General features: G+C 42.7%; 1 protein-coding gene across 1 annotated transcript; it reads right to left on the bottom strand.

Annotated features, from left to right (window-relative positions):
- Positions 1-2,042: 2,042 nt before the first annotated feature.
- LOC123063716 (dof zinc finger protein DOF5.3) lies at positions 2,043-3,865 on the bottom strand. The gene is made up of 2 exons (XM_044487617.1): positions 3,517-3,865; positions 2,043-3,312 (listed from the first exon to the last, which is right to left on the bottom strand). The coding sequence occupies exons 1-2, from the start codon at positions 3,580-3,582 to the stop codon at positions 2,260-2,262; spliced, it is 1,119 nt and encodes a 372-aa protein (XP_044343552.1). The 5' UTR covers positions 3,583-3,865; the 3' UTR covers positions 2,043-2,259.
- Positions 3,866-24,423: the final 20,558 nt, after the last annotated feature.

The raw sequence follows: 24,423 nt of genomic DNA, 5'->3' as shown, positions 1-24,423 counted from the left end.
CTAGTATCTTTCTCTCGCTTTAAGTTGAATGTATCTACACACATACTTGTCGTTACATGCAACAGTAAAATATCAAAAGGAAGGGGGAATTACATTAAATTAAGCTATTTCCCTAATTCTCTGTTCTGAGTACCACCTTTTCACTAGTTAATTACTACAGAGCAAAATCACTACACCTTTTATTATAGAAATTAACAATACAACTAAGAACTTAGAGCATCTCTAACCGACCACCAATAACCGGTTAGAGTAGGTTAAATCTGTTTTTTCTCCTCTAACCGGGAACTGACCGAACCCCAAAATCCATTAGGGGAGGAATTTTGTTTTACTCTGAGCAGCCCAAGACTTTTAAATGTACTCAGCCGAGCGGCTGTGGAGTAAAAATCCTCCACCCCACTTCGCTCACCTCCTACCAGCCCTGCCATCCAATCCACGCCGCCGCGCCCCCACCATCACCCACATTCACTCAGCCACTGGCCCGCCACCGAAAATGGCCGGATCCACCCGCTACCACTCCCCGCCGCCCATCGCCAGCGCTCGGCCCGTGGATCCACGTCGCCATGAGCGTCGCTGTGTCGGCACATCCTGCCTCCCCGACCTGCCGCCTTCGCAGCCACAACCACTAAATTACATTAGCGTGTGGTAGCGCCAGTGGGGGACATGGGTCGCAGAGATATACAACTGTGACACCGGCAAACGGCATTTTCTTGGCTCCTTCCATTCTGCGGTGCAGGTGGTACTCACATATGACATCAAGTCGGTCCATCCCCACGGCGCCGCGGCCCGATGCAACTTCTCCCACGGCCTACCGCGGTTGGAGCCGGTCAACCCCCAGGTGGCTACCTGACGGGACATGTCGGAAGATCGTTACGCCTGCGAGTGTCTCAAGGTGGAGCAAGCTGGCGAGACTTACATGGTGGAGCTCGTGGCTACTGCCCGGAGCGCGTCTTGGCGGAGCACTGGCAGTACAAGTAGTATGGGGCCGGGATGACAGAGGTCATCGACCTCCCCAGTGACTCCAACAGCAATGAGGGCGGTGCTAGCGACGAGGGACATGGCCGTCTCATCGGAGGGCTCATCGAATCAGTGTGGGAAAGGATTGTGAACGAGACTAATAGTGAGTAGTTTAGTTAGTTTTTATGCAATCCTATTATAAATTTCATTTAGTTTATGTAAAACAGTTATATATTTCTATTTGGAATCAACTTTGTATGGTATCAAGTTTGAATCTAGTCTAAATTTGCATCGAATTTGTGTTGAATTTTTTTTTACTCTGTTAAATTCAGTAGATCAGTTAGAGATAGCACTTGTTTAGAGGAGCAAATATCTTCCACTAAAGGATACTCGGCCATATCCTCCTCTAAATTTAAAGAGATCAGTTAGAGATGCTCTTAGCATATACATGATACATCCAACAACGACATGACACATCAGAATAACTTGCATGACTGAATACATAAGTGTATGTGTATGCCTTGTGCATTTTCAGACAAAACAATGAACCTCACCTTAACGGAGTACAACTTTTGATTGCAACAAACCAGCCCACGAAATTGAAAATGGAAAGGCCACATCTAAGACGATGGTCGATAGTCAACTGAGATTTTCTTAAGTTTCAACCTGTTTTACAAAATTGTTCATACAAATTTAAGAACATAGTCATTGCGTTGTAGTATTTTGTTCATCTAGTGCAGAAAAAAAAGATGCATTGTTTATTCTCATAGCCAAAAAAGGTTAAATTTCTCACGCATCTCACAGTCATATTGACAGTTCTCAGCATCCGAGACTCAGTAAAACCGTTATGAAAAACCTTCACGCGAAGTAGATCAGATACAAAGAGACGAACCTGATATATAAATCATCAAGAGTTTAATGAAACTAGCACAATGTAAAAGTGGGACATTGGTACATACCCACAAATTAAATGCATGATAAAATGTAATAAAACTCAATGGGAAAGATCCCAAAGAGCATGCATATGTAGGGCTACTAACAGACACTACACTTAGGTGCTAAGTATATTAAACAAGTAAACATAGTACTACAAATTAAGGCCATAGTGATCAAACACTTAACAGATAAAAGGTTAACATTCTTGTGTATGCATTGATATCCCCCCTCCTTAGAGATCTCGATCGACGAGATCGATCGAGTTCTTGTAACACATATTGCAGTGATGAAGATTTTATACATCCCCAGCCCCATTTCACCATGCATCAATCTAGGCTTGGAAGAACAAAGCTAGCTAGATCTAGCTAGCTAATTACCAGCTGCATTGCTAGTGCTGGAATAGAAATTGAAGCCGCCGCCATTGCCATTGACCACGTCCCCGTACATGCCCCTGCTGCTTGGGTAATCCTGCTGCTGCTGCTGGTGGTAGTCCCTCTTGGCCGGCGGGTGGTGGAATTGCTGGTTTCCTCCATCATCGCCATTGCCGCCGCCGCCGCCGCTCTGTAGCCCTAGGTGGAACATGCCCTGCATCGCCGCCATTGTGGTGGGCATTGCTGAAGCCGGCGGCTGATTCCCGGACATCTGGTGATCCATGGCGTGCAGGAACGGGAAGCTCTGCATCTGCGCAGCCGCCCACTGCTCCATGCCGTTCCCGTTCCCCTGGTGGTGGTGGTGCTGCTGCTGGGCGCCACCGTCGGCCGCGTAGGCGCCACTGTCGGGGAAGAGCAGCCTGGCGGGGAAGCTGAGGCCCAGGCTCGCCGGGTCGAAGCTATTGGCGAACCGACTGCCGTGCGGCGGCGCGCTGCCGAACATGGAGTACTGCAGAGCGGGCGGCGCAGTGGCAGTGCCGGTGGTGCAAGCAGTGGTGCTGGGCGTCGTCGACGTCGCAGACGACGTCCCTGCCGCGGCGGATCCGGATCCAGCCGACCCGGCCTTGGGCTTGGCGCTGCGCTTGGCGTGGCGACGGTACCCGCCGCCGACGGGGACGTTGCGGAGCGCGCCGCCGCGGGTCCAGTAGCGACGGCAGGCCCGGCAGAAGTGGCGGGGCTGGGTGAGGGAGTAGTTGTTGAAGTAGCAGAACTTGGTGTTGGTGGAGTCGCAGCGTGGGCAGTTGAGCCCCGGCTCCGGCTGCGGCACCCGCGCCAGCCGCGCCCGCTCCGACATCGACATCGGCTTGTTGTTCCCGCCGCCAGCGCTGTCACCATCCCCACCGCCGCCCTCACCACCACCTCCTCCAGCCCCAGCCGTGGCCATTAATCCTTCCTGCTGACCATGATTGTTGTTGTTGCTGCCTCCTCCGTCTCCATGACCAGCAGGTGAAGGAGTAGTAGTGACATGAGTGTTACAGCCGATTTGCTGCAGCTGCAAATTAAGTGGTCAGGAATTAAGCATCAGCCAAGATGTGTATATGGAGTATATTCCAAGATACATAGTGCAGCAATCAGCAGAGGATGTATATCTGCCATCAGCAAACCCTAGCTTAGCTAGAACATATTCTCTCTCATTTTTTTTTCTTGTGTGAACAAAATCTTGAGACACCAACTAATTGACCGCAAGGATGCATACCTGAAGCTGGTTATGGTTGGTATTCCAGCAGCTTGATGAATCGAGGAAGGCAGGAGGGAAGATCATGGCCGGCGATCTAGACTTTTAGAGAGAGTTGTTGGGAGAGGAGAGAGGTGTTTGGGCGGCTGGCTGGGCTGGAGGTTGGAGAGAAGAGATAGTGGGAGGAAGAGACTTGGCAGCTGCGGCAGCTGGGGAAATCAAAGGGAATCAGAGTACTAGTACCAAGGAAAGGAATGGAATGGAAGCTAGAGGAGACAGGAGGGTCTAGCTCTTGACTGCTTTGAGAGGGAGCGAGAGCTACCCAAGAGGAGAGAGAAAAAGGAGAGAGAGCCAGGTAGCAGCACAACCAAGAGATGAGAGAGAAGGGTCTCTCTCTCTCTCTAGCTTGTGGCGATTTGGAGGAGGGAGAGCACATCATCTTGTTGTTGTTTTCCTTTATTTACACACTTTTGCTTTTTCCATGGTGAGTGCTGATGGGGCTGAGATGGCTACCCATGCTACCTAGCTGATGGATGCAGTGTTGCTAGCTACAGTTGCAATAATTAATTAATGTAGTACTGATTAGCTAGTTTGCTATAGTTGATTTGCAGCCGCATAATAGTCAATACCAGCCCATAGAGTTAAATAATGCTACTAGTGTTTTAGTAATTTTGTTTCACTTTTGAGACTCCAAGTTCAACCAACCTAAAAAACCAATAAGGATTTTTGCGGGAACAATGGTGGATTGCAGTCCTAAGCCAAAGAAAAAATAAAAATAAAAAAATTCATACACTTTCGATACTTGGATTACACCAAAAGAAAATCACAGCTTTGAAATTTTTCCTAGTAGTTCTCAAGCAAACCAACATCTCATGGAGAAGTTCACTTCAATTTTGAATGCAGCATACATGCGTTTTCTTCCAATGAAGCAACCATTTAATCTCAAAATTCTTGCATTATTATTATGTGCTTTCCTATTTCCATGTTTTCGTAATCCCACGGTTCCATGGAGGCCCTATAATGTGGGAGCTTAGTCCAATTTTAATGTTGAGATGTCGATGTCCTAAAGGAAAAAGAGACCATGCTCTATTGGTTGAGTTTATTTGTGATTGTATAGTCGAATATATATATGGATTGATGATTTGACCACCGACATAGTGAAAGCGGTATGACTAGTGACGTGCAAATGTTTTGCAAACAAGCGAACAGAGGCAAAGAAAATAATACAAAAAAAATTAGGATAATATAGGAACGTGAATAAGTTTAGAAGTATTAAATTGATAAATCGTAAAAAACTCATAAATAAATTATGAATATTTATTAATATTATTTTGAGAGCATTTTTAAGTATATTTCAAACAATTCCAGATTTTGCAAAAGTTATTTAGAATATTTCAGGTTTATGAAATTTTGTAATTTTATTTCTTCTACTTGCACACTAAATGTTTAATAGAGCATATACATAGAAGACAAGGAGATACTAAATCAAGATGTAACACTTGAATGTTTTGTTGGCCATAGTATTTACGTAAAACAATTAATTCTAGGGAAATTAAGGAGATAAGCAGAATTAATAAAATCAATTTTATGGATTTCATCAATATTGCAAGATAATGCATAGGTACAAATTGGCCTTAGCTGCCCGAATAAAGAGTGTACCACCTATTTGTATTGAACTTTTTTACTTCGTGATAACTCATCTTGATGTAAAGATATATGTTGTTTCTATTAATATTATTTATTTAACATACCAGCCTAAATATTACTATAGATATAATAAGAAAAACGAACAATTTACACAAGCTCCTGCATCTTAGGTACTTATTTTTCATACTCTTCCAATATTTATCAGTAGAAACATATTTTACATATTTTACAGATCTAAAAGTAAATTGTATTTTGTCACAAAGAATGGTTTTTATTTTGTTTCGGACGTTTAAGCTGCTATGTTGTTACAATGGATATCTCTGTAAATGTCAATAAACCAACACTACCACATTATGTTGTTTACAGGGTCATTGTATGTCGATAAAACTTGCTAGTGTATATAAAAGTAATGTATGCATCTTATAGATAAATGTCCAAACGTTTTGAGAGTACTCCGTCTGTAAATAGATACTTCTAGACCAATCCCATCCTAGCTCTCGCTTGGTGAATAAATAGATACTTCTAGACTTGTATGAATGTCAACTAGTAGTATGTTCCCCAATTCCATCCTAGCTCTTGCTAGGTGAGGTGGGACAATAGTTTGCCATGGCAACATGTGTACTCTAGTTTGTACAAATCCATGTAATTTTTTTGACAAGGAACACGAAGATCCTCGAAACCGGTGTTTATAATATCAAAACTGATACAACACTGCTGAAAGGACTTGATGTCCGGCTAGAGCATAGGGTGTTGTAGCACTTCCATGGCAAATAGAGTGTCGAACCCACACGGAGAGAAAAATAAGGCACTACTAACCCCGTAGCTGTATTTTCACCGATGAAATTTGGTACGCGCCCAAACGGGAGTTTGGAAGTAGCCTATTCTACAAGTTGATGCGGAAAACAGAATAAAAAGGACTTTACCAAGACTACGAACTGAAGGTAAAAACAAGAATAAGAAAATGCAAGTTAGTATAGGCGGTGCTTGAGCAGTAAGGTGTTCTTGAGGGTTCCATAGTCATCACTACTAATATGATCTGTGCAACAAGTACGGAGCATAGCTATATCTATTGTCCCTAAACTACTCTTTATGTGCTTAAAGTGGGCGGGTCCGCATACAGACGCGGCCTCACCAAGAGTTCTCTATTATTCCCCTACCGATTGTACAACGTGAAGGTATTTTACTGGCACCTCGAATTACTTCAACATCCTAACCTAGAACAGCAGTAGTAATATTCTTCATGCCAAATCAAGGCGATAATGTTGTGTGTGTGCTCCTCACAACACTCATGAAAGTTGCTCGCACATAAACAAAAGATATTGGATCGCTTAATGGAATTTAATTCTAATCATAAAGAGTTCATCCATATCCCGCAGAACAAGTGCAACTACTCAATCATAAAGTCGGGTAACATAGAGGAGAGGGTCAAGTTAAAGACGGCATTGAGCAGGGTAATGGAGAACACATGGTGGCGTTGGTGGAGGCGGCACCGACGGTGATGGCATGGTAGGGCTAGTGCTATCAGCGGCTACTTCTTGAACTTGCGTTGGTTTTTCTCTTGAAGAGGAAAGGGTGATGCAGAAAAGTAGAGATAAGTATTTCCTTCAGTTAGAGAACCAAGATATCAATCCAGTAGGAGGTATACAAGCAAGTCTCCAATCTATGCACCTGCACAAACAATCAAACACTTGCACCCAATGCGATAAAGGGGTTGTCAATCCCTTCAGGCCAATTGCAAAGGTGAGATCTAATAGAGATAGGTATAAAAGATTGCAAAAACATAAAACTAAATAAATTGCAGCAAGGTATTTTTTGTTTTGTTGGTTTATAGATCTGAAAATATATGATGGAAAATAGACCCGGGGGCCATAGGTTTCACTAGAGGCTTCTCTCTTCAAGGCAAATAATACGGTGGGTGAACAAATTACTGTTGAGCAATTGGTAGAAAAGCGCAAACTTATGACGATATCCAAGGCAATGATTATGCATATAGGCATCACGTCCGTGTCAAGTAGACCGACTCTTGCCTGCATCTATTACTATTACTCCACACATCGACCGCCATCCAGCATGCATCTAGAGTATTAAGTTTATAAAGAACGAAGCAGCGCCTTAAGTAAGATGACATGATGCAGACGGATAAACTCAAGCAATATGATGAAAACCCCATCTTTTTATCCTTGATGGCAACAATACAATACGTGTCTCGCTACCCCTACTTTCTCACTGGGTGAAATCATGCAAGATTAAACCCAAAACTAAGCACCTCTCCCATTGCAATAAATACCAATCTAGTTGGCCAAACCAAAGCGATAATTCGAAGAGAAATACAAAGATATCAAAACATGCATATAAGAATTCAGAGGAGATTCAAATAATATTAATAGATAATCTGATCATAAATCCACAATTCGTCAGATCTCAATAAACACACCGCAAAAGAAGATTACATCGGATAGAACTCCAAGAACATCGAGGAGAACATGGTATTGAAGAATATAGAGAGAAGAAGCCATCTAGCTAGCAGCTATGGACCCGTGGGTCTGAGGTAAACTACTCACGCTTCATCTGAAGGGCAATAGGGTTGATGTAGATGCCCCCCGTGATCAAATCCCCCTCCGGCAGACCATCGGAAAAGACCCCAAGATGGGATCTCACGACGGGAAAGTATTTTCGTGGATGCTTCTGAGGGTTTGGTAATATTTGGGAATTTATAGGCCAAAGAATAGGGTTAGAGGAGCTTCGAGGGGCGCACAAGGCAGGGGGCGCCCCCTGGGATGCACCCTGCACCCTTGCCGCCGCCTCAGGACTCTTCTGACTTGGTTCTCAAGTCCTACGTGTGTCTTCTGGTCCAAGAAAAATCATTATAAAGTTTTATTTCGTTTGGACTCCATTTGATCCTTTTCTGCGAAACTCAAAAACAGGGAAAAAACAGAAACTGACACTGGGCTCTGGGATAATAAGTTAGTCCCAAAAATAATATAAAATAGCATATTAATGCATATAAAGCATCCAAAACAGATAATATAATAGCATGGAATAATAAAAAATTATAGATACGTTGGAGACGTATCATCAGCGGTGGCACGGAGGAGAAAGCACCACCCGAAGGCCGGTGCGGTGCGTAGCAGAGCCTCCTCTTCATTCTCTTGATCTTGTTCCTTCTTCTATCAAGGTGGTGTTAGAGTAGAAATATACGTGATGGAGATTGATCTTGAATGTATGATGGACGCAGCTAGGGTTGAAGGTGTGTATATAAGGGCTCTGTGAAAGCCTCCTCCGTAGATGTAGTTTTTCTCCTTTGATCCAAGGGTTCTAAATGAGCCAAACCCTCTCCCAAAACTTCCTTTGATGGCCAAGGATGTCGTAGGAAAAAAAGGGGGATGGAATCCACAAAGAATCCCATCTGGTATGAACCATTTTGGGTTTTTTCTAGGCGTGGTACAACCGCTCCTGTTGCACCGTGCGTCGTCAAATGTTCTAGTCTCCTCCGGATAATGATCGTCATTTCTTCATACTAACTCGGATTTTGATGTTCTTGGGCTCATTGGAACAGTATGAACGAAGCCGACGCACCTACGGTATTACATCTTGATTTTGGGCACTCTGGAAAAATGTCATTTTTACACTCCAAAGTGTCCAAGTATGGTGTCGAGAAGTCCTCTGTATTGAACCCAGCCTTTGCCTTTTCATCGTACTTGGTCCATGGTTGATCCAAAGCACCTATATACAGAATGAAACAAAGGAAACTAATAAAAACACAAACTATGCGATAGTGATAGTGAAAAGAGTTGAAGTCGAAAACCATGCATAATGGACATGTACTTGGTTCAGTGGGAATATACATAGATAATATGCAACAAATCAGCTCTAAAATGCATATAAAATAGAGCCATCAGGACTCTTAAAGTAAATTGAAATTATAAGCAGCTCCTCGTAATTTGTAAACATGACCCCAAAGGACGCAAATGAAAGCAATTGAGTTCTGCGACGAGCAGCAATCTTGCCGGAGATTCCATGGACACAATCTTTGGTCGTGTTCTTGCCATCATAGTGCAATCTGGTTGGAGACTTGTTGTTGTTTGACAAGGGGTATTGATATTTGCTAACCTGTCCACCAGCGGCCGTTGATCCACCTGAGCCACACCCATGAAGCACGTTGTAGACTTGTTGTTGTTTGATTAGCTCTAGCATCTGAGAACATAGTAGATGGATAAGATTGGACATGATGCTTCAAAACCAACTTAGATTTTCCATGGAACCCTAGACTGGAGACAACCGACAAATGAATCCTTCCTCCTCTCCCACACTATGACCATGGTGGACCTAAGAAGCGTGTTAGATTTGACCAGCTTTGGGAAGATATTGCTACCCAATCCAACTCCCACAATTGGCATCCACCATGGAGAGAAGTTTTGAGATAGAGCCGGCAACAACCTGACACATGCCGCCCGCTAGCGCGAGAACATAATTCCAAATTGGCATTAAGCCAAATGCCTTTAGGCCGAACCCTAACCTCACACTACTATGTATAGCGTCATCTCATTTTGCCCCGCCATCCCCAATCCGATTAGCTATATTGCTGGAGGGAAAATATAGAGTAGCCTGGGTAGGACGGGCGACTATCAATGGGGGAGGTGGGAACATGAGAGAGACATGGGAGGAAAAAATGGTGGATTCCTCACATGCATAATATGCATAATTTTTTAAAATCTAAACTTCTGTAAGTATAACGTTGTTCACTAGATTTTTTGCTTTAATTATCTCAAAAAATGCAAGATGTCCAAATTGTGAACCTATTCCGGAGATACTATCGGCTTTCCCTCTCCTCCACTTGCTCATTGCAATCCTCTCGAAACAAACCCAATCTGTAATATTTGTGTATTCACTTAGGAATCTATGACTCTACTACATTGATTAAGCCTCCCACTATGGTAACACCCTTTAGCATACATATATAACCCGCCTAGGCCATTTAGATAAAGAACCCTGGGTGGGCTCCTTTGTTGCGCTAGCTTAGAGCAACCTTTGCAGAGTCGCCATAATACCGGTGATATAGAGATTTGATACGTCTCCAATGTATCTATAATTTGTGATTGTTCTATGCTATTGTAGTATCAATCTTGGATGCTTTACATGCAATTATATATCATTTTTTGGGACTAACCTATTAACCCAGTGCCAAGTGCCACTTGTTGTGGTCTGCCAGTTTTGGGTTTTCCAGGAAATCAGTACAAAACGAAGTCCAAACACTATGAATCTTTTTGATGATTATTTTCTGGACAAGAGATACCCTAGAAGATTTGGGAGGAGACCAAAAGAAAAACGAGGAGACGACAAGGTAACAAGGCATGCCCAGGGGCGTAGGCGCGCCCTGATGCCTTGTGGGTCCCTCATAGCTCCGGCTGACCTAATTCCACCTCTATAAATGTTATAAAATCGGGAAACAAATAGAGATCCACCCAAAATACTTTTTCCACCACCACAAGTCTCTATTCTTCCGTGATCCCGTCTGTAGGACTTTTCCGGTACTCTATCGGAGGTGGAATCGATCACGGAGAGTTTCTACATCAACCTTGATGCCCTTCCGATGATGTGTGAGTAGTTCACCACAGACCTATGGGTCCATAGCTAGTAGCTAGATGACTTCTTCTCTCTCTTTGATCTTCAATACAATATTCTCCTCGATGTTTTTGGAGTTCTATCCAATGTAATCTTCTTTTGCGATGTGTTTGTTGGGATCCGAGGAATTGTGGGTTTATGATCAGATTATTCATGAGAAATATTTGAGTCTTTTTTGAATTTTTTATGCATGATTATTATAGCTTTGTATTTCTCTCCCTTTTATCTGTTTGGTTTCGCCAACTAGATTGATTCAGCTTGCAATGAGAGAGGTGCTTTGTAACGGGTTCAATCTTGCGGTGTTCTATATTCCATTGACAAAGTAGGGGACAAGACACATACTTGTATTGTTGTCATTAAGGAGAAAATTACGGGTGTTATTCATATTGGTTGGATTTACTTTGTCTACATCATGTCATCTTGCTTAAGGCATTACTCTATTTTTATTAACTTAATACCCTAGATGCATGCTGGATAGCGGTCAATGGGTGGTATTAGATGCAGGCAGGAGTCGGTCTACTTGTTCCAGACGTGATGCCTATACACATGATCATTGCCTTGAATATCGTCATAACTATGTGCTTTTCTATCAATTGGCCAACAGTAATTTGTTTACACATCGTATGCTTTTGGGTCGAGAGAGAAGCCTCCAGTGAAAACTATGGCCCCGGGTTTACTTTTATCATATATAAAATCTAAAAATACCTTGGTGCAATTTTATTACTGTTATTTTATTTTGCATTATATTTTATCTATCAACCACTATGAGATTTGATCCTTACAAATAACCGCCAAGGGGATTGACAACCCCCTTGATCACGTTGGGTGCAAGTATTTTTTTTTGTGTGTGTAGGTGCGCTTAACGAGGTTCTGTGTGGTTTTTCTACTGGATTGATAACCTTGGTTCTTAACTAAGAGAAATACTTATTTTTACTGTACTGCATCACCCTCTCCTCTTTGAGGAAATCCCAACGCAGCTCACAAGAAGCAAGATTTCGGCCTTAAAGCTCTAGAAGAGTTGTCATACGGTCCCGAATTGTCATATTTATGGACGGCGCCCCATGTGGAGCCTACGAGCATCTATATTTGGAGGTTGTGGGGCAATGGGTTGGAGGGTGTTCCATCTGTCACCCGCTCATGTGGGAGAGACGTTTCACCTCCCTCCTCAGCATCCCACGCGGCTGATCTCCTTGCACTACGAATGGTCTAGACAAAATACACTCATGGCATCAGGAAGTGTGCTAATTAATGGCGGTTGTTGTGTGCCAACTGCCGCGACCATCCCCGCCACATGCCACATTTTATCACCGCCCATGGTTATAAAATGATTGTTTCCCTGTCCAAATAGTTCATACAACTGCTACCCACAGCCTCCACTTCCCTCCATGTTGCTTCCCCTATTGTTAGGTCGGCCCCGCCACCGTTATCGCGCGGTCACTTCATCAAACCGGCATTGACCGTGTCATAAATTCTGACCTACACCGGCATTGCCGCGCCGTCACTTCTTTAAAGCGACAACCACCACATTGATCTGCTTCGACACCTCGGCTGGCGTGGGGGCTCCCGCATCACCCCGCCGACCTGCTCCATCACCTCGGCTAAACCGGGGGCTTTTCCATCGCTTCATCAACATACTCCAGGGGCTTCATCATCACCCCGCTTTGTCACGACAGCTGGACCAAGGGCTTCGCCTCGCCACATTGACTATGTTGCATCGCCATCACCAAGCCGAGCTACTCGCTCAGTCACCTCGGGATGGGCTTGAGGGCTGGGACCTTAGCCAGGCCGAGTACTATGCACCATTTCCAATCTGGGAAAGTTCGATGGACGTCTTCATCCGGCCAGAAAACCGTACCACGTCATCAACACCAGTCACATTAACTGGCTAAGTCTCTTTCATGCTCACTTTTTTCAATTTTTCAAATTTGTTCGGTTCAACGAAACATTATATTTGTCTTAAATAAAAAAGTTGTTTGTAAAAAACTTAGTTATTTAAAAACATTTTTGTTAAAACACTTCTTTTTCCCATGTTAACTGGGGGCTCTTATTCATAAGTGTCGTTTTATAATAAATGTTTTCTTCTAAGTCGCTGCAAAGTCTTTTTCTACTACTCATTTTTCCAACGCGAGTGTGTGGTCAATATGGGATAGCCCAACTTCTCTCTAGAGCCGCTCAAGTTTAGTTCACTAAACTGGCCTGAAAAGCATTCAGCCTCGGGAAGGGAGGTTGAAGCCGAAGGCTGACCAGTTTGAATCTGGAGATCGGAAGTATCATGTTAAAAAACAATGAAAGCACAAATTAATTTTAAGATCAATTTTGGATTGGCACCAAAAAACTTGATTTAATTCATACATAAAGTTTTTACATAAGTTTTTCGGTTTTTCGAACATATGACACCTTTAACCTATTTTATGTTTTTTTTCAGGAGGCAGGACATCCTCTTGATCGAGGTCTCCTGCGTGATGGCTTTGTTCAGGAAATCTTTTTCGATCCGCAGTTTGACATGTTCCCTGCTGAGCTGCACCTCGGTGATGGAGACACTCAAACGCCGAGTGATGAAGTTCCCTAGGAGATACGATCCTAGGGTTGGCCATGTGCCCAACTCAAGTCTCGGGGGCTACTACCTTGACGATCCAATGCAAAAAATAAAATAAAATTGCAAAATAGTTCCCAAAGAGATTACGATCCTTAGGTTGGTCGGCCGCACTCAACCTGAGTCTCGTGAGCTGTTGTGCGCCGCGTTTCCATTTCTAAGTATGTTGCTGAGCAAGGACTTGATCCTTAGGCCGATTTCGCGAATCGTCCTGAGTCTCAAGGGCCACTCGGATCAATGGTTTTTTTATCCTTTAGGTGCATTTCGGATTTTAGGCCGGCACACACCTTGAAGGATACTGGCTATACATCTAGGCAGAGAATAAATTGCGCCAATCGAAAAAAATTCCACAAAAAATCAGCCCAAGGCCGAGGTGGTGCACCACCTTTAAAGTAGTCCAGCATAAAGCTCGGATGCAAGTGGCTGGCTCCCCAGAGAATGTTTCTAGCATAAAGCTCAGCTGAACTCCTTCAAAATTTTCATCACCGAGGTAATCTATGACACCTCGGGTACAGTCTGGCATTGGAGCTCGGCTACAAATAGACACCTGGGTTATAGTACGATGTTGGAGCTTGGCTGCAAGAGGACAACACTGAGTGGAAAACTTTGAACCCAAGGTGTGATGTAAAAATAACAATTCATTGATAAGGGCCGAGAACTTGAAGGGGATCCTAGGGTGCTCGACATGTGAACTCTTCAGATACACCTTGGAGATTCTCAAGATCGGGGATGGGAAGATTTGTTAAACCAATTTTCAAGACTGACAACCGAAGATGAAGAACATTTTGGAATAACCGAGGAGCGCCCCAACTTGAATACCGGCCCAAAGGGCTACTATTGGTGTCCTGGACTAGGGGTACTCACCACATCATCTCCCGACCAGGTGGTTTAGGCTGAGGACCCCTATGGCGGTTCACTAATGGGTCACTTCGGGCGGCCCATGGCGTTTACAAGGAAGATCCCACGAGACATGACATGGTGCACTAGACGATGACTCTTATAAATCCAAGGCCTCTAGTGCATTATATAAACCGAGGCTAGGCTAATCAATATATGATCTCATATTCATTAGAACCATATACAACAATTTTGTGGTAGATACCTGTACTTTGTAGTATACCGCAAATATCAATACAATCAAAAGCAGGATATTGGATATTATCTCTTTGAGAGAGCCCGAACATGGGTAAAATCATGTGTCCATGTTACCATCGCTCCAAGACCCCTAGCTTAGGACCCCTACCTCAAAATATGCCGGATTTAGCACTGACACCTATGACCGGACTTTGTGCCTCTCTTCAAGGAGGAACGGATCCTTGGACGAGGAGCAAGCGGAGGAGGAGTCCTCCCTCATCACCGAGGAGGAGGAGTGGGATCGTTGTGACGTGTTGGAGGCCGCACATGAGGATCATGCCCTCTTCAATGAGTGCCCCAATTTGGATTCAAAATCGTAGTGTTTTCTTTTGGATGTCGAGCGCGGGTATGTGCAGATCCTATATGGGCAAGCGATGACTTGCTCACACAGCTCATATCGGCCACATCGTGCTCTTCCTCGCCTCTGATACGAAGCATGGGAAGGGAGCTACACCGACTACGCCTCGACCGTCTACCCTGGTGAAATATTCAATGAGACCGCCGTCGGGCATGTGTTCAAAGCGAAGAGGGACCGCACCAAGTGGCTCCATTACAAGGAGAAATAGGTGGATTTGACGAGAGCACATTAGATGGCGCACATTCGACCTGGACATGGTGGTATTCAATAGGTTGAATCACACCATATTAAGCCTTCCCGACCTCAACGTCCATCGGCGGGAATGGGACGAATATGAGGTCGCCGGACTGTCACACCGTCGGGCGTAGACGATAAGTGGAGTCATAACATATGTATGTGATTGTGCACTGTATTCATTGTCGTGTGGTGGTAAGTAACTAGTGTTTCTCCCAAGATGCTAGTTTATTAGTACGAAAATGTCGCTAATAGACTTTTCTACCCCAATGTAACAACTTTGTAATGCATTATTATCTCAAATTAGTACTTTAATCCCTTAAATTGAGTGTTTGGATTTTTTTGTTGATGTACAAAAACAGAAAAGAAAAGAAAATATATTATTTGTTTGTGGGGACAAGAAGCTACCATGGGCAGTAGCAATTGAGATGTCCCTGCCTTCATATAGTTTGTGAGGACAAGAAGCTACCATGGGCAGAAATATACCAAGGACAGTTGCCAAGACATCAAGATCTTAATTATGTTCAGGAATAAAAACACTTTTATTTATTACTCTCAATGATTTTGCACCGTTTCAAGGAATTTGTTGATCTTGGTGGCTTGGAAACCGTAGGCTCCCTTGCACGTGTCATTCTATGATTCATATTAGTAAGTTTTCTATTTTTTGGCAGCGGCGCCTTTATGGAACACGGAAACTTTATAACCCTGGAACTCTGCATCAAGATGCATTAAACCATATTTTATTACATTTTCTATTGGCAAATCTACTGGCATGGACCGAAATACACAAGTTTGATTGGCAGGATACGAATATGAGACTTCGGCAATGGCGTGAACCGATTTTCCCGGAGTACAGCTTGTACAACAACAAGGTTTCGTCGTAGTACTTGTACATTGAGTTTTAGGTGAGACACTAGACAGACCTTTGAAGTGGACTAACATCATTCACCATCATGAGGTACTATTCTAAATTTCTAATCGGTTTTCATACCTCATACAACTTTATTTTAGTCAGACTTACGCTAGAGAATCATCGTAAACAAAAGGAGAAAATCGCTTCATGCCACTGCAGAAGTCTCATTCGTTTCCTGCCAATCAAACTTGTATATTTCGATCTGTGCCAGTAGATTTGCCAATAGACAATGTAATAAAATATGGTTGTATGCATATTGATGCAGAGTTCCACGGTAATAAAGTTTCTGTGTTCCAAAAAGGCGTCACTGCCAAAAATAGAGAAGTTACTAATATGAATCATAGAATGACACGTGCAAGGGAGCCTACGGTTTCCAAGCCACCAAGATCAACAACTTCCTTGAAACGATGCAGAATCATGGAGAGTAATAAATAAAAGTGTTTTTATTCCTGAACATTATTAAGATCTTGATGGCTTGGCAACTGTCCTTGGTATATTTCTACCCATGCATGGTAGCTTCTTGTCCTCAGAAACTATATGAAGGCAGGGACATCTCAATTGCTACTGCACAAAAGAAAAGAAAAGATTTATTTTTGTTGACCTTCTCCTCTCTTAGAGCTGGTCCTGCTTGCGTGGATGCTCGGAATCCAAAACCTTGTTGTGTACATATTCCAGACATACAACTTGGCCTCTCCTTCACGCACTTGTGACAAATCCTCCCGAAACATACGCAATCCGGTAAAATTTGTGTATTCACTTCCTAATTTCAAAAGATGCATATTTGCGCGAGACAGTTATGAATGTATGAATGTAGGGTTAACTTAGGGCTGGTCCTGGATCTGTGGATGTTCGGATGAAGGAAACAACGAGCCCTTCTTCTTCCATTGCTCCAGGGCCGTCAGCATGAGCAAATGAGTGTTCAGTCCAAGCCAGGTGGTTTGCAGGTACCACTGTTCTTCTCTGCTATGATTGTCAAGGGCACTGTACGTACGGCAGTGGCTTCTTGCCTTCTTCATATCCATCGAGGATATGATATGAGCAGTCACCATGCACGTACGAATACGAGATGGCAACCAGATGCAAATTTCTCTCTCGTTTTCCTGTCCCGTTAATAGTTGAAAACTATTTAATGCGCGTGTAGATTCAACATCCATCGCCATCCATGATGCAGCTATATATATGCACGTACTGCTTGAGCTGCTAGTAGTAACTCATAATCGGAAAAATAGACTGAACTACAATCGTCAAACATAGAAATTATTGTGTACCGTCATTGCACCCAATCTCTGGCTGAAGAGTCATCAGACAATCTCAAAAATGAAAAATGGAATAAGAGTGAAGGCATATCTAAGTCTCCGAATATACATAAGAACAGTCCAATACGGTAGGTTTTTTGCATTATGGCTATTTGGATTTTTTTTCAAAAAGGAAAGTTATTACCTTTTGGCATCGGTATCCGTGGGTGCACAGGAACCATATCATCTCCATTTGTAGACTTGCATTGCAAAACGAGTTCTGCCAAAACATCCAAAAGGAAAAAATGTAGGTTGAGTCACTATCCATGCCAGTAGCGGTCACAGTTTGGGGCCTGTGACTCTACCATGCTCATTCAACACTCAGATCATTAATTGATAATCACAACATCTCACCAAGAAATTGCGCCTCCGCCAGATTTATCCATCCTTTAACGTTGAGCACATTTATCATTAAGTATGATATTGTGCTCCCAGAGGGTAGTTAAACACTGGAAAGAACATATCTATCGACTCTAAAAAAATGAGCACATGCTTCATGTTAATTCTAGTTAGACTATAATATATCCCCGGGACTAGAGATGTTATGACAGAGACATCTTACCTACTAAAGTTACTTAATTAATTCTGTGTGTGGAGCATATGCATAGTTGAAAAAACACTAAAGGGTGTTGTAAAGCAACTACGTTAGTAATACGATTGGAGCTTAATAAAAGTAAAATGTTAAATTCACAGCTTTGTATATTATTATGGAGTATTAAAATATTTGAGCTATATACTCATTGCACGTACATTTCGTTTGAGATATCGTTGTCTTGTAGAAAAGCGAGTGCTAAATTAGGTATTGATATCTTGATGATGTCCTCTCTGAAAATCCTGAAGGGATCCAAAGAGACTTGACTTTTATTGGTCCATCATTTCTTTCATGACAACCGGACAAGCATAAGTGAAAATACTGCTTTGCTAGATTGTTTATTTTACCCCCATTCTCTGAGAGAAATACTGGCTCGGTAATTTTAGTTGGGTTTGCTGCATTTTTAATTTTATTATAGAGAAATGAAATCATGTTTGATAAGAAAGTTCAATTTTGTATGCAGGTGTTCCTCTCGTGTACCAGCTAGCCACCAGTGATTATACATGCTTTGCTATAGAAGTACCTTTATGGATGTGTGCATTGCTCGATCCAGAGGCCAGGTCGTCCTCCTTTTCGTAAAAAAAACGGATGTCGCACCACAAGAAGCCTATATAACTTGACAGCCAAGAGCCTGCCGGAGAGTTTATATCATATTTTGAAATATCTGCATGTAATAGGCTTTTTAATGTGGCCTATGACACCTTTCGATTGGCTACTTATTTCTCGGTTTCTAATAGACAATGTAATAAATTGTGGTTGTATGCATCTTGACGCAGAGTTCCGGGGTATTAAAAATTCCCATTTTCTAAAAAAAGGTCATTTCCAAAACAAAAAAAGTTGCTAATATGAATCACAGAATGACACGTGCAATGGAAGCTTTTGTAGGAAGGCACGGTGTGATGGATTTAATCTTGGTAGGCAGGCATCACCTGACCTTACCAGCCATCGCTGCTTTAATTAATTAAACCAAGTGACCAGAGAGCCTTTAGCTGAACTGCTGAACTGAACATGAAACCGACATTACTCCTTCGCTATCAGCTGCTCTGTCTTGAAGCTGTACGAGCTCAGTGCTTTGGCAAATTAGCTAATGAACTTATTGGCCCTCATGCTTGCTTGTATTTTGAGTAGCACCTGCAGCCTACAGTTGCCAAGCCACCAAGATCAATGACTTCCTTGAAACGATGCAGAGTCATGGAGAGTAATAAATAAAAGTGTCTTTTATTCCTTAACATAATTAAGATCTTGATGGCTTGGCAACTGTCCTTGGTATTCCTGTACATGGTAGCTTCTTCTTCTCACAAACTATATGTAGGCAGGGACATCTCGATTTATGATGCACAACAGAATACCTCTCGGTATACTCCTGTCCATAGTAGCTTCTTCTCCTCACAAACTATATGAAGGCAGGGCCATATCAATTGCTAATGCACAACAAAAAAACCTCTTGGAGTACAGCTCGTACACAAACAAGGTTTGGTCGTAGTACTTGTACATTGGGTTTTAGGTGAGACACTAAACAGACCTTTAAAGTGGGGTAACATCATTCATCATCATGAGGTGCTATTCTAATCGGTTGCCATACCTCACACAACTTTATTTTAGTCAGACCTACACTAAAGAATCATCAAAACACTATAGTCGGTTCATGCGACTGCCAAAGTCGCGTATTCGTATCCTGCCACTCAAACTTGTGTATTTCGGTCTATGCCACTATATTTTCCAATAGACAATGTAATAAATTGTGGTTGTATGCATCTTGATGCAGAGTTCAAGGGTAATAAAGTTTCCGTTTTCTAAAAAGGTGTCATTGCAAAAAATAGAAAGCTGCTACTCCCTCCATTGAATAGAAACTTAATACATTTTTTAGGTTGGCTTTGACCATTGGTAAGATTAATAATATACGACATGCATGTTACGCAAAGTTTACCATCAAATTCGCCTGTGAAAGGTGTTCTAATGATATGATTTTTTATATCATACATCTCATATATTGTTACTCTTATCAATTATCTATTTCGAAAAAAGTATTAGGCCCTATATACTTGAATGGAGGGAGTAATATGAACCATAGAATGACACATCCAACAGAAGCTTTTGTAGGAAGACACGGTGTGATCTATTTGGTTTTGGTAGGCAGGCATCACTTGACCTTGCCCTAGCCATCGCTGTGTTAATGAATTACCTTGCCATTGCCTTTAGCTGAACTGAACTTTAAACCGACAGTACTCCTTTGTTATCGGCTGCTCTGTCTTGAAGCTGTACGTCCTCAGTGCTTTAGCCAATAAGCTAATGAACTAACTGGTCCTCGTTCTTGCTTGTATTTTCAAATAGCATCTGCAGCCTACAGTTGCCAAGCCACCAAATTCAATAACTTCCTTGAAACGACGCAGAATCATGGACAGTGATAAATAAACTGTTTTTATTCCTCAACATAATTACTGTCTTGATGGCTTCACACTGTCCTTGGTATTTCTGTCCTCGCAAACTTTATGAAGGCAGGGACATCTCAATTGCTAATGCAGAAGAAAACACCTCTGAGAGTATAGCTCATACACGAACAAGGTATGGTCATAGTACTTGTACATGGTGTTTTAGGTGAGACACTAAACACACCTTTAAAGTGGAGTAACATTATTCATCATCATCAGGTGGTATTCCAATTGGTTGTCATATCTCATACAACTTTATTTTAGTCAGACCTACGCTAGAGAATCATCATAGACAAAAATGCCCCAGCTACACTTTCTCGAGGTCCGGCGGGGTTGTTGTGGATGACTCTGGGCGAAAGCCTTGGTTCGATGGGGGTCGAAGGATACCCGCGACGATGCTTCTTGAAGGCATCTCCAAAGAGTCCCCAAACTTCTTTAGGTTGTAGGAATGTTGGTGGAGATGTTTTAATTGCTGACGTCGGCAAGGGTTGGGTTGTTGCACGATTGTCCTCTGTTCAATCGTGTGTTGTAAGGTTGTTCGGCCTAGTTTCCCTTATAAACCGGGCCACTGTATTTCTATTTTTTCTCTCTTAAGGGAAATCGGCAGTGCACCTGCCTTGCACGTCAAGATTTATGGTTGGGTCTCTCAAAAAAAAAGATTTATGGTTGGGTTTCATTCTACTACCGCTCTCCTCTCTTAGTAGTGAAACGGGCGGTAAAAAAACTTCTTTGTAAATTAATAGGTACAGGAAGGCTAGCCAAAAGGCAAAAGGGACAAAAAAACATGCATTATTGCATTCCATGTGAGATTGAAATCACATTGCACTTATTTGTGACATGCATAACTTTTCATGTTACTAGCAAAAGAGCCCGTGTGTTGCAACGAGTGGAAAAAAGTTACCACAATCCCCTAACCGAATAACCATGACTCCGGACTCCAATATGTTCATGTCCTTTATTTCAACAAATGGCCTCCCATTTGTATTGCCACTTATCCCCATTTCCACTCTCGCTGATGGTGGCGTCAATGTTCAAAGAATCACAACACGTTTGAATGTTGTCAATTCTAAGACGTCCCCCTCGGCATGATAAACATGCTTTCTTTGTGAGATTTTGACGAGGCGTGCATGCATGACTATAGTAGTGTTTTTCGTCTCTCATACCGGTTTTGCGGGTTGATTTTCAGAAACATCAAGGGGTTTTCTAAATATTCTAGATATAGTTAAAGAATTTTGGCCCATGGCGCTGCAGATTTTTGGGATAGGGCACTTTAGTGCTAACAAATGCAGCCAACATCTACCAAAGAGGTACATGAATCAACCCTCGCTCATTTCCACCAACCACCCTCTTTCAAGTATCTCGTGTGTGTCTATCTCGACTGTAGTGACTAGGAACATGAAGGCAGCTGGAACAAAACTAGCAAGCAACGGCAAAGCGGAGGTGGGCGCGCTCATGTGGTGATATTCATCGAGGTGTAGGCTGGCTCAAGCTTCAAGGTGGTCATTGCCAGTGTCCTTGGTGTCTTCTCGACTCGGTGACAACGGATGCAGAACTTCATGTAACAGAAAGTGGACATGGTCGTCATCCCTAGCGAAAGTTTACGTGAATCAGGCCACGATCTCAGACCCGCACGAATATGCCAGTTTTATGCATGTTGCGTGCTTTGCCCCTCCGACAGATCACTTGATAGGTGGGAACTAGGAGTGGAGAATGAACTAGACAAACCTAAACATCACAATATGTGTGCACCATAAAGACCAGGACAATGAGTGAGTATCGGTACATTCCATGCCCGATCCAACATCATGAGATTCCAATACCGGTGCCTAGCCGCATCGTCGTATGCCCTGCAGGACGAGTTGTAGCAAACAGCCATCACGCTCCTTTCTTCCTCGCAGCAATAATTGTTTTTATATCTTGTGGTTTATTTTTTGGTTTGCGAGAGAAGAATGATATACTGGTCATATATGCGGGGAGGATGATTGATTGGTATCATGTCGGTTTTTTTTTTTTTTGAAAATGGAGGCGAGCCCCCGACCTCTGCATCATGAAGATGTATACAGTCATTTTATTAGAAATCCACTCAATATCAACAAAAAGATCTAACAGCTCGCAAACGGAGCAAAACAAACAAGAAAATTACATGCTGACACAAGCAGTCGATACGGTAATATGTAGGATTAGCTCCCTAGACTCCTATCCTGTTATGTGAGCGCCATCTGAACCGGCTGAATATAGCCCGAGCTACCATCTCCCATTGGTTGCACCCAGTAACCAAAGGCTCCCTGGAGTCCATAGGAGTGAGTAAGGACGACATACGGATCCAAGCTGTAGCTCTGAATATAACCTGCAAGAAAATTAAAGAGTGTTGTCTGTTAAAAATCATATCATTCTTGTAGTTCCATATAGCCCATACTAGCGCACATATTCCAATCCAAATACGAGCCGCTATAATCTATTCAACCCCAGGTAACTACGTCCCAAATAACGACGCAATATCGAGGATTAATATTGAAGGCTATATGAATCGTTCTCCAAAGTAGTTTGGCAAGTGGGCATTTAAGAAATAAGTGTTGTATTGTTTCACCATGATCACAAAAATAGCACCATGAACTCCCTACCCATCTCCTTTTAATTAAGTTGTCCTTTGTGAGTATCACTTGCTTGTGGACAAACCACATAAAAATTTAATCCGCAAAGGAACCTTAACCCTCCAGATGTGTAATGACCTTGAGATTGGGCCAGAATTAATCAAATCCAAATAGAAAGATTTCACCGTAAAAATCGCATTCTTAGCTAACTTCCATTGTATCGAATCCGGTTGGTCCGAGAGTTGAACTTCTATCAATCTCCGAACCAAATGCATCCAGGCATTCCATCGCTCACCAACTAACGCACGTCGGAACTGGATATTTAGGGGAATAGTTTGAAGAACTGTTCCTACATAATCTTCCTTACATTGCACAATATTATAAAGGGTGGACGGCCAGAGGTGCCTCTCCTAACCACGTATCCTCCCAAAATCTTGTTGACATCCCATTGCCAACCAAGAATTTGACCCTACGAAAGAACAAGTCCTTCGCTCGCATAAGTCCCTTACCGAATGGCGAGTCAGTCGGTCTCATGGTAACCTGGGCTAATGTTTTGGATTGTAGATACTTATTGCGCAGGATTTGTGACCACATACCCTCTGGCTCTGTCTCGAGCCTGTAAAGCCATTTGCTCACAAGGCATTTATTCTTAATCTCTAAGTTCTCAATACCGAGACCCCCTTGGTCTTTAGGTCAGCAAAGAATATCCCATCGCGCAAGACAGTATTTTCTCTTGGCCTCATCAGACCGCCAAAATAAACGAGATCTAAAGAAATCAAGACGCTTCCGAACTCCTTTCGGAATTTCGAAGAACGAGAGTAAAAACATCGGCATACTAGTCAATATCGATTTAATCAAGACTAGTCTACCTCCATATGACATAAGCTTGCCCTTCCAGCAGCTGAGTTTTTTTCAATTCGTTCTTCAATACACTTCCATTCTTTAATGGATAATTTACGGTGATGAATCGGTATGCCCAAGTAATTGAATGGCAAAGCACCTAATTCACATCCGAACAATTGTCTATAAGTGTGTTCCTCGTCTTTGGCCTTCCCAAAGCAGAACAACTCGCTTTTATGAAAATTTATTTTTAATCCAGACAATTGTTCAAAGAGACATAAGATGAGTTTCATATTACGTGCCTTAGCCATGTCATGTTCCATGAATAGAATAGTGTCATACGTATATTGTAGAGTGGATACCCCTCCATCGACTAGATGAGGAACTAAACCTTCTACATGGCCACGCTGCTTGGCCCTGCCAATAAGGACAGCTAGCATGTCAGCCACAATATTAAACAGAAGAGGAGACATGGAATCCCCTTGTCTCAACCCCTTATGAGTCTGGAAATAATGACCGATGTCATCATTCACCTTGACTCCGACACTACCTTTCTGGACTTGGGTATCTACTTGGTTCCTTCAGGCTTCACTAAAGGCCTTCATGCGCATTGCCTGCTGAAGAAAAGGCCACTTGACTTTATCATACGCCTTTTCAAAATCCACTTTGAAGATAACCCC

This window comes from Triticum aestivum, chromosome 3A, assembly GCF_018294505.1.
Source record: "Triticum aestivum cultivar Chinese Spring chromosome 3A, IWGSC CS RefSeq v2.1, whole genome shotgun sequence".
In the NCBI taxonomy this organism is placed as follows: Eukaryota; Viridiplantae; Streptophyta; class Magnoliopsida; order Poales; family Poaceae; genus Triticum; species Triticum aestivum.
The sequence above is the reverse complement of the archived record's forward strand: the minus strand, read 5'-3'. Positions and strand labels throughout refer to the sequence as shown.

Excerpts from the sequence above, each read along its gene's own strand:
- LOC123063716 (XM_044487617.1), bottom strand. The coding sequence starts at position 3,582 with ATGATCTTCCCTCCTGCCTTCCTCGATTCATCAAGCTGCTGGAATACC. Across the intron at positions 3,313-3,516 it reads CCAACCATAACCAGCTTCAG|CTGCAGCAAATCGGCTGTAA; the intron begins GTATGCATCCTT and ends CTTAATTTGCAG.